This window comes from Mesoplodon bidens (assembly GCF_964165515.1).
Source record: "Mesoplodon bidens genome assembly, contig: HAP1_SCAFFOLD_152, whole genome shotgun sequence".
NCBI classification, from domain to species: Eukaryota; Metazoa; Chordata; class Mammalia; order Artiodactyla; family Ziphiidae; genus Mesoplodon; species Mesoplodon bidens.
This window is the reverse complement of record NW_027672569.1, coordinates 1,114,883-1,126,955: the sequence shown is the minus strand read 5'-3', so window position 1 is coordinate 1,126,955 and position 12,073 is coordinate 1,114,883. Positions and strand designations below refer to the sequence as shown.

At 57.0% G+C, this 12,073-nt stretch overlaps 1 protein-coding gene across 1 annotated transcript; it reads left to right on the top strand.

Moving 5' to 3' along the window:
- Positions 1 to 3,325: 3,325 nt before the first annotated feature.
- Positions 3,326 to 6,278, top strand: LOC308610001 (forkhead box protein J1-like; the record flags this gene model as incomplete). The annotated part of the gene is made up of 2 exons (XM_081259269.1): positions 3,326 to 3,823; positions 5,511 to 6,278. 2 exons carry the CDS (start codon positions 3,326 to 3,328, stop codon positions 6,276 to 6,278), a joined length of 1,266 nt encoding a protein of 421 aa, XP_081115395.1.
- Between the last annotated feature and the right edge of the window lie 5,795 nt (positions 6,279 to 12,073).

The following is a 12,073-nucleotide window of genomic DNA, read 5'->3' as shown; positions in this document are numbered from 1 at the left end:
TAACACCATACACAAAAATAAGCTCAAAATGGATTAAAGACCTAAATGTAAGGCCAGAAACTATCAAAGTCTTAGAGGAAAACATAGGCAGAACACTCTAGGACATAAATCCCAGCAAGATCCTTTTGGACCCACCTCCTAGAGAAATGGAAATAAAAACAAAGATAAACAAATGGGACCTAATGAAACTTCAAAGCTTTTGCACAGCAAAGGACACCATAAACAAGACCAAAAGACAACCCTCAGAATGGGAGAAAATATTTGCAAATGAAGCAACTGACAAAGGATTAATCTCCAAAATTTAAAAACAGCTCATGCAGCTCAATAGCCAAAAAACAAACAACCCAATCCAAAAATGGGCAGAAGACTTAAATAGGCATTTCTCCAAAGAAGATATACAGACTGCCAACAAACACATGAAAGAATGCTCAACATCATTAATCATTAGAGAAATGCAAATCAAAACTACAATGAGATATCATCTCACACCAGTCAGAATGGCCATCATCAAGAAATCTAGAAACAATAAATGCTGGAGAGGGTGTGGAGAAAAGGGAACACTCTTGCACTGCTGGTGGGAATGTGAATTGGTACAGCCACTATGGAGAACAGTATGGAGGTTCCTTAAAAGACTAAACATAGAACTACCATATGACCCAGCAATCCCACTACTAGGCATATACCCTGAGAAAACCATACTTCAAAAAGAGGCATGTACCAAAATGTTCATTGCAGCTCTATTCACAATAGCCCGCAGATGGAAACAACCTAAGTGTCCATCATCGGATGAATGGATAAAGAAGATGTGGCACATATATACAATGGAATATTACTCAGCCATAAAAAGAAACGAAACTGAGCTATTTGTAATGAGGTGGATAGACCTAGAGTCTGTCATACAGAGTGAAGTAAGTCAGAAAGAGAACGACAAATACCATATGCTAACACATATATATGGAATTAAAAAAAATGTCATGAAGAACCTAGGGGTAAAACAGGAATAAAGTCACAGACCTACTTGAGAATGGACTTGAGGATATGGGGAGGGGGAAGGGTAAGCTGTGACAAAGCGAAAGAGAGGCATGGACATATATACACTACGGAACGTAAGGTAGATAGATAGTGGGAAGCAGCCGCAGAGCACAGGGAGATCAGCTCGGTGCTTTGTGACCGCCTGGAGGGGTGGGATGGGGAGGGTGGGAGGGAGGGAGATGCATGAGGGAAGGGATGTGGGAACAGATGTATATGTATGACTGATTCACTTTGTTATAAAGCAGAAACTAATAAAAAAATAAAAATAAAATAAAAATTAAAACAATAAATACTTGGGAAGGAAAAAAAACTTTGACTCAAGACAAGCTGGACATGGAGGAGTGAGAGAGGGCAAGGGGTATAGGGAAAGACATGTTTCTGGGTGTGAGCTGGTGTACCATCCCCTGGGCACAGCTTCTGCGCAGAGGCCTGATAAGGAGCCCTCACCTCCACCCACCCCCTTCAACCAGAGAACTTCCAACTGCTGCTCCTCAATAACTGAAGAGCAGGAAAGCTGGTGACTAGAGGTAGGCTGGGGGAGGGGAGGAGGAAGGACCACAGTCCACCGTTAGTCCGTCACTTAAAGGCTGGTGAAATTAATGGGGCAAATGACCCCAGTCACAGAATTTGGCAAGTCCACGGCTTTCCTGGGTTTCACCCACCGGCTCTGTTTCCTCGGTCATCTGGAAAGGGGGGAGAGCACTTGCGAAGAAGCCTCTGGAATGTCAGCTTCTGGGAATCTTGCTGAGGACGGGGCGGGGAGGGAGCGCTTACCGGGAAACACTGGATTACCCTAGCCGCCTTGGGGTGTCTGCGACCGGGGCTGCGGTTTCTGCGGACCTGAGCGGCAGGTGGCATCGGAGAGTCAGACCTGCTTGCGGGCACCAAGACGACACTCGGTCGGGAGACAGGGACAGGCCGCAGAAACGTGAGGAAGTGCCACTCACAGCCCAGAGGAGAGGAAAGGAAAGCCCCAAGCATGCACCCAGCCCTGGCTCCCGCGCCACGGGCTGCGTCCCAGGAGCCGTCGCCACCTCTGAGCAGCCCAGATGGGAAGGGGGTGGGGCGGAGTACGGTTCCCGCGGCGAACTGCTCGCCGAGGGCCCCGGGGCCTCTGCGGGAGCGCCGAGCCGCGCGCCTCTCCGAGCCCGGCGCGGGGCCCTCGGGCGGGAATGCGCGGAGCCGGGACGCGATGGCGGGTAGGGGACTGGGTCGCGCGCGGGAGAGGGCGGCAGGAGGGAGCTGGAAGAGAGTTACTGCGTGAGAGAGCGGTTAAGAGCCCGCGGTCTCTTTGGAGATGCCCTGGCCAATGGCAGAAGCGGAAGCTGTTTATATGGGCGGGGCGTCGCCACGGCAGCAGGAGACGCCTTGTGAGCGGCTACTGAGTGCCGGTCCCTGGCCGCTGGCTTTCAGAGAGGCGCCGGCGGGCGTGAGTGGCGACGAGGATTGCTGGCTGGGCCCTCGAGCTGGGAGCAGAGAGCCGCGGTGAGGGTGGGCGGTGGGAGGAATTTCTTTGAGAACCTTCCTTTGGCCCGGGCTGCGCTCTGAGCCAGGTAAGGGACGGGGAGGGCTGCAGGCCGTGGGAAGGGAGGGCGTCAGTACCAGCCCGCTCTCCCATCGGTCCCCGACGGAAGTGGTGGGCCCGGGGACTGACATCAGAGGCGTTTGGGGGACACTCACTTCCCGCCCCCTTATAACTCTCTGTATTGTTTCCATCCTTCCCCTTGATCCCCATCCTAATATCCCTTTTCAAAGATCAGACGACCTCCCCCGCCCCCCGACCCGTCGTACTGCCCTCCTGGACTCTCTCGCCCCATTTCCATTGGTTGTGGACGGAGAGAGGGGGGTTAATTCCCCACTTTGAGGGAGAAAGGGGTGGCCTCGCATGCCCCTACACTATTCCCTCGTTTGGCTAATTAAGTCTCCTCTAAAAGATCCAAGAGGAAAAGAGCGAGGCGAACCCCGTGTAGGTCGGACCCCCGGGCACACCTTCTGTTTCCCAGACCTCGGCAGTAAAAGATCCTCCCCAGCTGCAGGAAGGATTTTAGTAAGAGCCTCCCCCCTCGCCCACACTCTCCCCTCGGGGGTGGGGAAAGAGGGCTCAGTTCCCGCTCTGGTCCCCGCAGGCACCACATTCCCTTTGGAGGAGGCTACCCCCGGATCGCGGGATGGAAGCCCGCTTCCGGGAGGCTGCGTAACTGAAGCCGCGGGAGTCAGCGGGCCGGAGAGCTCGGCGACCACCCTCGGCTCGGCTCGTGGATGTTGACAGCCCCCTCGGAGAGTGCCCGCAGATATGGCGGAGAGCTGGCTACGCGTCTCAGGAGCAGGGGCAGCGGAGGAGGCCGGACCGGAAGGCGGCCTGGAGGAGTCCAATGCCCTGAATGACAGCCTGACCAGCCTGCAGTGGCTGCAGGAATTCTCCATTATCAAAGCCAAGGTCCCCGCCATGCCTTCAGGGGACACCGACCCTCACGGCTACCACGAGCTGTCAGGCTCTGCCGAGCCGGGGTCTCCCCTGGCGGCGGACCCCGCCTGCCTGGGGCAGCCGCACACACCCGGCAAGCCCACGTCCTTGTGCACGCCGCGGAGCGCCCCCTCGGGGCTGCAGGCCTCGCCTCCCGACGACGTGGACTATGCCACCAACCCGCACGTGAAGCCGCCCTACTCATATGCCACGCTCATCTGCATGGCCATGCAGGCCAGCAAGGCCACCAAGATCACCCTGTCGGCCATCTACAAGTGGATCACGGACAACTTCTGTTACTTCCGCCACGCTGATCCCACCTGGCAGGTAGGGAGGCACTCCCTCCCTCCCTGCCCATGCCCGCGCGGACTGGACTTACATCCCAGATCCGCAGGCCAAGTAGGCGCGGTACGGCCAGGGCCCCGAGAGAGGAAGGCCGTCAAGGAAGGACCTCAAGGGAGCCCAGTGCTTGGACTGCTGCCCCTTTGACTTCAGAGACGGAGGAGGGAGGATGTTCAGAGGGCTGCAGGGGTGCCGACATAGTGGTTCAAGTGGAAAGATCTTGTCCCTCATCCGGCAGGCTCAGCCCAAAGACCAGGGCTGAACTATGCGTGGACACAGCCCCCCAGGGTAGGTTGATGGACTGAGGGACACATTTGTGTCCCAAGTCCTGGAATTCCTACACACTACCCTCCTCAAGGTCAGTTTGTCAGGGCCTGACTGGAGGCAGAGCATGGTTGCTGCCCGGCTCTGCATCCCGCCTGCTTTCAGTTGGCTGGAGGGGCTCTGGGAGGGGAGAGGGGTGTGCTGCAGGGTGTGGTGGCCATCTGTGTCCCAGTGGAAGGGCTACGGGGCCTTCCAAAAGCTGCTGTGCCTGCCCCCACCCCAAGCCCTCCCTAGTTTCCTGCCTACACTCCTCCCCCTCTTCTCATCAACCTCCCTGCGGGGACAATTATCTCAGCCACGTGCTTTCCACAGGGGCTCTTTCCTCCCACACTGGCTTCATGTTCCAAGTCTCCGGAACCTGGCACAGAGCAGCCAAGGGGCCCAGACCACCATGTAAACCTCCCAGTCTTGCCAGGGGGCACTACTCACCTGCCGGCCCCACCCACCAGGCCCCAGACCCCTGTGCCCCAGCGTGGTTTGGACTGTGCACCCAGGCGTGAACAAGGCAGGATGGTGATTCAGGCTGGGCACACACTGCCCTGAGCCTCTTCGACCATCAGGATCAGGGGCTACTTGGGGACAGAGACCCTGAGGATGCACAGATCCTTCCCTGTGGCACAGGTCACAGGATCAGAGTTCCTGTGATCACAGCTATTCCACGTTTGCTTGGGCCCTGACCCTGGGGCAGGTACCATTTGTAACCTTGGTGAGAAAGCAGAGACCCTCCACCACCCCCCACCCTACCCCAAGCCTGAGAGCCCCCAGGAATGAGCGCTATGCTCTTGGCTGGGTAATAATCAACTGAGGCCTCAGAGCCTGGGGTGGGAGGAGGGGGACATGGTGGGTGAGGGCCCAGGCCAGCAGGCGGCTCTACAAACAAGGAAAGTCATCAGATCCTCCCACACTTCATCCCCCACCACACACACACACCCTCACACCCACTCACTAATTTCACAAACAGAGAAGGCCAGCCAGGCCCAGGCAGAGGGAGATGGCCATCTAGGACCTGGGGGAGCCAAGGCCTTTGACCAGAGGCCGCAAGCAGCGGGGTAAGGGAGGGAGGGCAGGACAGGCTGGCACTGAGAGCCACCCTGCGGCTCAGGGCTCGGATGACTGAGCAGGCAGATGTCCTGGCAAATGGGAACAAAAGCCCCCGACAGCACTCCCAGCTCCTGGTGCCCCGTGGTGGGTGTCCCAGAGCCTCCCGCTCAGAGCAGCGCTTCTGTCTCCCCTGCCCCCATCGGAGAGAAGGTGGTGGTGGGACTGGCAGTGGCGCTAGGAGCCCCCCATCACTGACCCCACCCACTCTCCCAGCTGTCTTCCTTCTCTCCTATCTCCCTGTGTCCAGAACTCCATCCGCCACAACCTGTCCCTGAAGAAGGGCTTCATCAAGGTGCCTCGGGAGAAGGACGAGCCAGGCAAGGGGGGCTTCTGGCGCATCGACCCCCAGTACGCCGAGCGGCTGCTGAGTGGGGCCTTGAAGAAGCAGCGGCTGCCCCCAGTCCACATCCACCCGGCCTTTGCACGCCAGGCCGCGCCAGAGCCCAGCGCCGCCCCATGGGCCGGGCCACTGACCGTGAGCACCGAGGCCGAGCAGCTGCTGCGGGAGTTTGAGGAGGCCACTGGGGAGGCAGGCTGGGGTGCAGGCGAGGGCAGGCTGGGGCGTAAGCGTCAACAGCTGCTGCCCAAGCAGGAGGCCAAGGTCCCGCGGCCCTCCAGCCCCCTGCTGCTGACCCAGGAGGAGCAGGCTGAGCTGGAACCCCTCAAGGGCAACTTTGACTGGGAGGCCATCTTGGACGCTGGCACGCTGGACGGGGAGCTGGGCACGCTGGAGACCTCGGAGCTGATCCCGCCGCTGAGCCATGCCTCACACGGGGACGTGGACCTCACCATCCATGGCCACCACATCGACTGCCCTGTTACCTTGGGGCCTCCAGTGGAGCAGGCTACCGAAAGCCTGGACTTTGATGAGACCTTCCTGGCCCCATCCTTCCTGGAGCACCCCTGGGACGAGAGCACCCGTAGCTCCCTGCCCCCCGAGCCCCTCTTTGAGGCCGGGGATGCCACACTGGCCTCTGTCCTGAATGACTGGGCCAGCTTGGCCACCTTCTTGTAAGAAGCCAGGCCCTTCCTCACCTCCAGACAGCACCGTAGTCTGGGCCCAGACTGCCCCCCTCCCCGCCAGTGCAGGCCCATGGACACCCTACCACCCAGGCAGGGGCTGGGCCAGGTCAACCCACCAGGCCACACGGCCCCCAGCCCAGGCCATCCTCAGATTCTAGTCCAGCAGGCTGAGAATTGGGGCCCAGGACCAAAATTGCTGCCTCCGCTCCCCAGCCCCCCATACACACAGTGTTTCATTGACCCACTTCTTCCCTGCCCCAGAGACACGCTAAGGGCCCTGCACTATGAGAGCTGCAGCTTGGAGGGGCCCTGGCCAAGCTGGAAACATCAGTACAGGGCCCGCCCCAGAACACCTTAGCTTCGAAGCTTCTCTCTCTCCTGCTCTCCTCCCCAGGTCTCTATCCAGAGCAAGTTCCCAGGTACAACAAATGCTGATTAGGTGACTGCAAATTAAAACCCAAGAGGCCTCTCCCGGCAGTCTGTGAGGAGGAGCAAGGCGGAGGGGGGAAGAGAGAGGAGACAGAAAGGAGGCCGGGGTGCTGGGTGGAGCCAGGAGATTTTCTAAGGCCTCTGGGATCTTCTGGCTTCATCCCTAGAGGTGGGGCAGAGGGCATGTGTCCCTAATCTTTGAGCCCAACTTGAGGCTGAGAGCAGCGGGGAGATGGGGATCTGGGGGTTAGGGGCTGGGGCAGCCAAGCTGCAGAGGGAAAGGGGACAGACAGACTAATGTAGTGAGTGTAGCTATAGCTGAGGCTTAACTGGGAGGGACGCAGTGCTTGCTAGAACTACTGGGATCAGGAATGGGGTGATGGACCCGTGCCCTTGCTTGCACTCCTGCAGGGGAGTGTCTTGCTCCACCATAAACGCCCTGGGCTGCATCCCACATCCACTCTCCTAACCCATCGGGCATTTTAACCTTTTTCATAGAAAGTTATTTACAATAAAATCATTTTTAAAAATAAAGTTTTAAAAAGTCTCTAAATGGACCTGCTTGCAACTTTCTCTGGGGAAAAGCATGGGCCAGTTTTGGGGAGGCCACGGCCCAAGGGGGAATGGCTGGGGGAAGATGGGGGGCACCAAAGGCCTGCAGAGTGTCCACTGATGCACTCCTCATGATCTCTGGGTGCCCAGAGAGAAAGGGGCTGAGAGGCGGCCCTCGGGGGTCCCCTGCAGCCAGGGCCTCGGCACCTCTATATGTGCAATGGGGAGACTGTACCCACAGCCACGAGGAGCAGGCGGCAAAGGAGGCACAGCCCCCTCCCTGGCCCTGGGGACTCACTCACAAAGGCCGTTCTTGCCCAGGGCTCGGCTCACGTTCCCCAACTCGCCCAAGTTGAGGGCCTGCCCAGACTCACCTGCGGTCCTCGCCTGGGCCTGTCTCCAGCTCCTCCCTCCCTTGGTCCCTTCCTGAAGGGACAGGGTGTGACGTCAGAGGGCCCCAGGCCCCTGGGGCCCCACTTGCCACCCTGGGGTTCATTCACCCCACCCAGGGCCTTCCCTCCAATGCAGGTTGGCGCTGAGGGAGGCCATCAGGGCAGACGGAAGACGGGGTGCCTAGACCCTACAGCTCCAGCCTGTGAGGAATCAACGTACTAGAGTTCTGATGGGGAAACTGAGGCACAGCAAATATGTGACACTCAGCAGGCACCTTTCAACCCCCTCACCCCAGCTTTGCCTGGAACCCATCTCTCCCCCGAGCCCGCACCTGGCCCCGCCAGCACACCCTTGTGGTGCACAGCCCCTTCCCCCAGCACTCACGTGCACGTGCGCACAGACACACACACACACAACCACACACACACACAAATGGGCACTGTCCTACACAATCCTGCCCAGCCTCCACGGGCCCCTTTCTCCTGAAGCCCCTTTCTTTCCTTGCACTCGAGGCTGGCTCCAGGACAACCTGGCATTCCCCCGCCAACTTGCTGCTTTCCCTTGCTAATTATTCCAAATATTTCAGAAGGGTGCACACACTGCAGGGCCAGCCGGGTTGGGGCCTTACAGAGCTCAGGAGGCAGCCCATCCCTTTCCCACCACTTGCTGAGGAGGCTGCCCCAACCTCCCTCTGAGACTCCCTTCACCCCCTAAGCAACGACTCCCTCCCTCTCCCCACCACCCTCCGGCCTTCCTGCCCACGCTCCCCAGCACTGGGGGAACATGGGGGCTCCAGCCCCTCCACTGGTCCCCAGGCTCAGCCTCCAGCCCCCGCCAAACGGGGTACACCCTGGATTGACAGGTGGGGCCGGTCACTGTCCCCCCTCCTCACCCGTTGCCTGGGCCCATGCTGGGGGAAGAGGGGCAAGGTCAGGGGCTGGCAGAACTGCCTGCCAGGTAAGGAGAGGCTGAAGAAGCTTCTGGCTGCCAGGAAGAATCCCCAGGAGCTCCTGAAAATCCCTATGCTTGGGACTAGCGTCTCTGGGGCTGGGACCCAAACACTGGCACTTTTAAGGGTCCATGGATGCTGCCAACGAGCAGCCAAAGCTAAGAGGGGGCTCCGAAGCGACCAGAACACAGGGCTTCACACACCCTTTCAGCAGGCAGCGTTTGGGGGTTGGCGGTGGAGGGGGCGGGAAGCGTGAGTGGATCCTGTCCCTCCTATTCATCCCTGCGCTGGACCTTGGCTGGGTGGCTTTTTCAAAAAACGTTCAGTGACTCCGTATTTATTTAGAGATTCAATGTAATCCCAGTCAATATATACTTTGCGCCCTTAACAGTAAGTTGCAGACAGGCTGCCCCATTAGCACTAGATACTTTAGTGTGTGTTTCCTTAGAACAAGGACACGCCTCCATAATCCCAGTACCACCATCACAATCAGGAAATGAACACTGACCTGGTAATCCCATGTAACCGCAGACCCCCTTCACGTCTTGCAGATCACCCCAGTAATGCTCCTCTCCATTCCAGCCTCCCAATCCAGGACCCCATGTTGCACTGAGCTGTCCTTTCTCTTTTGCCCTGTGTGGCTTTGAGCCCATGACTCAAGCTCTCTGCGCAGGTTTCGCATTTCCTTTGATCTCCACTTTTGAGGTGAGAAGCCCTTCAGCCACTTCACCCTCAGGTGTGGTACAGTCCCTTCCCAAATCACGAAGCCAGCTTTCTGTCTCCTCACTTTCCAGCTCTTCCCTATCCTCCCTCCCCCATGTATCGCCAGCCAGGCAAGGGATGAGGGGCAATGTTCAGGAACTCAGTCTTTGGGGACCCTCGCCATCTGCCCACGGGACAGGCCACCCCCAGCTCCAGTGACGGGAAGGCCCCCGCGATGGGATTCCATGCTGGCCTGAAGCAAATGCGCCAGGCCTCCTGAAGAGCTGAGCTGAGGGCAGGAAACACTCTTCTCCCCGCCTCTGCCTCCCTCAACATACTGGGGACCCAGACTTGAAGAAGGAAGGTCATGTCCATGGTGTCCTCCCAGATCAGCACCGACACCGTCTCCTCCATGTCCGGCTCCTACATCGCCCCTGGCACGGAAGAGGACGGGGAGGCTGTCCCCTGCCCCCGGGCCGCCAGCAGGAACCCCTCAGAAGAAGGAGACGTAAGAGAGGAGCTTGGGATCGCCCTCCCCGCTCTGCTCTGCTGTGTACTTGAGTCCCAAGGAGCTCAGTCCAGGGCCTGCCAGGGAGATCGGCAAAGCCCCCCAGTGCTCGGGAGGGGAGCCCTGGAAAACACGGTACCGGGTTGTTGAATCAGACTCCCTCAGATGTGATCTTCCATGTGGCACCACTTCTGTCCTGAGGACTTGGTTTGGGTTTGCTGCCAGGCGACCTGGGTAGGAGAGCCGGTGGCATCTGCACCTTGACTTTTGTTGCTCCTTTGCAGGTGACGCCAGCGGCGTCTCCAGACTGCAACTTTGCGGGCCTCGTCGCCACCGCTGAAGATCAGGATGCAGAGGTAAGAGCAAGGTGGACGCTGGTGCCCCTCCAAAGTCAGAGGGACTGCCGGCGCTGGCACAGGATGCAAATAGGATGGGGGCTGTTCTGGAAGAAGCCTTCCAAGGTGGTGCTCTTGGATCTGTTCGAGGCAGGGTACAGAGCAGAGGGACTGTCCGGTTAGCAGAGGGTGCTGGTCTCAGTGTAATAGGCGTGGGGTGAGTTCCAGAGGGAAGTCTTCCAGGCGAGACCCTTGAGAGGTGTTTGTCCTCCAATTCACTTAGTATTTACCTGGCACAGGCATCTCACATCTTCCTGGCACTGGGGGACACAAAGACCGAGTGACATGGCTTTTGCCTGCCCACGCCCCCAATCCACCCATCCCACCCATCCCGGAGCTCCAACTGATGGAGGAATCAGAGTTATAACTCAGCGTGAGAAGTGCTCTGACGGAGGTGTGCCTGAAGTATATGGAATGCCCAGCTCCCAGTGGGGACTCTACAACTTTCTCTTGAGCCAGATGTTCTCAAAGGAGTATCTGGATGGGACTGGGGATCCTAAAGGGTTCCTGAAAGTTTTATGATCTCACGGTTTGCTTTTTCATTTGACAACTTTTATTTCCACCTGAGAGAAACAGTGTGAGCTGAACTATTACCAAGGCTATTCCTGACAGTCCCACGGTCCCTCTGTTAGGTGCCTCAGACCTGGTCCCTCTGGAACGTGCCTCAGACCTGGTCCCTATGGGCCGATCCTGCCTCGCCAAGCAAAATCTGCCTCTGCTGGGCCTCCCAGCCATCTCACAGGGACAGGAAATGTCTGGATACCATGAGGGTGATTAGTTCTGTCTTCTGACAATCAGTAGACTCATTTCACTGCTTTATGGACTCACAGTGCCTTCCTTCTGTCCTAGGGAAATGATGTTCTAGAAGAAGAGGACGGATCACCCACACAAGAAGATGGTAAAAGACCTGGTCTTTTGCTCCCTTTTATTATATTTCTTTCCCGGGTATTCTCTGAAGGGTAGAGAAAGGGGCACTGGTGTGACTTGGTGGCACTGCTCAAGGGTGTGGCTTTGGGGAAAGGTCGTCTTCTTGATGGAATATCAAACCAAGCAGGGTATCTAAGGACCTCAGCAGCCTTCCTGGCTCTTTCTGGGCCTTTGAGCCTAGGCTGCAGAAGATACATGGAGTTCTCCATCTACGTTGAGTAGATCCTGAAGCTTCTTGGGCAACTGCCATCACCTTCCTTCCTGCTTCAGCTTCTCAGCTGAGTCTCACAGAACTGCTCTAGCAGCCCCAAAGTTCATCTGCAGCAGGAGAACAGCTTCCTCCCCTTGGGGGAACCGACTGTTAGGCAGTAGGTTTTCCTGCTTTAGTGAAGAAAACGGCTGGTGTTACAGTAGCAGAAGGATCACAGCCCTGGCGGCACAGCAAAGGTGAGGTGAAGAGACGTTAGCAGCTCAGCGTGCACTAGTGTTTGTAGGCTATTGGAACGAGTCTCTTTACCATCGTTCAGGCCTCAAGTAGATATTTTTTTTTAATTCCAAGAGTTGGTTTACAATGTTGTGTTAGTTTCTGCTGTACAGCCACGTGAATCAATTATACATATACATATATTCACTCTTTTTTTAGATTCTTTTCCCATATAGGCCATTACAGGGTACTGAGTAGAGTCCCCTGTGCTCTACAGCAGGTCCTTATTAGTTATCTATTTTATATATAGTAGTGTGTATATGTCAATCCCAATCTCCCAATTTATCCCTCCCCTCCCTTGCCCCCCGCCATAACCATAAGTTTGTTTTCTACACCTGTGACTCTATTTCTGTTTTTTAAATAAGGTCAATCATATCTTCAATCGGAAGAAGTTTGTTTCTAGTAAGCCGAGAAGTGAAGGCACGACCTACATATAGAGCAAGGAAGT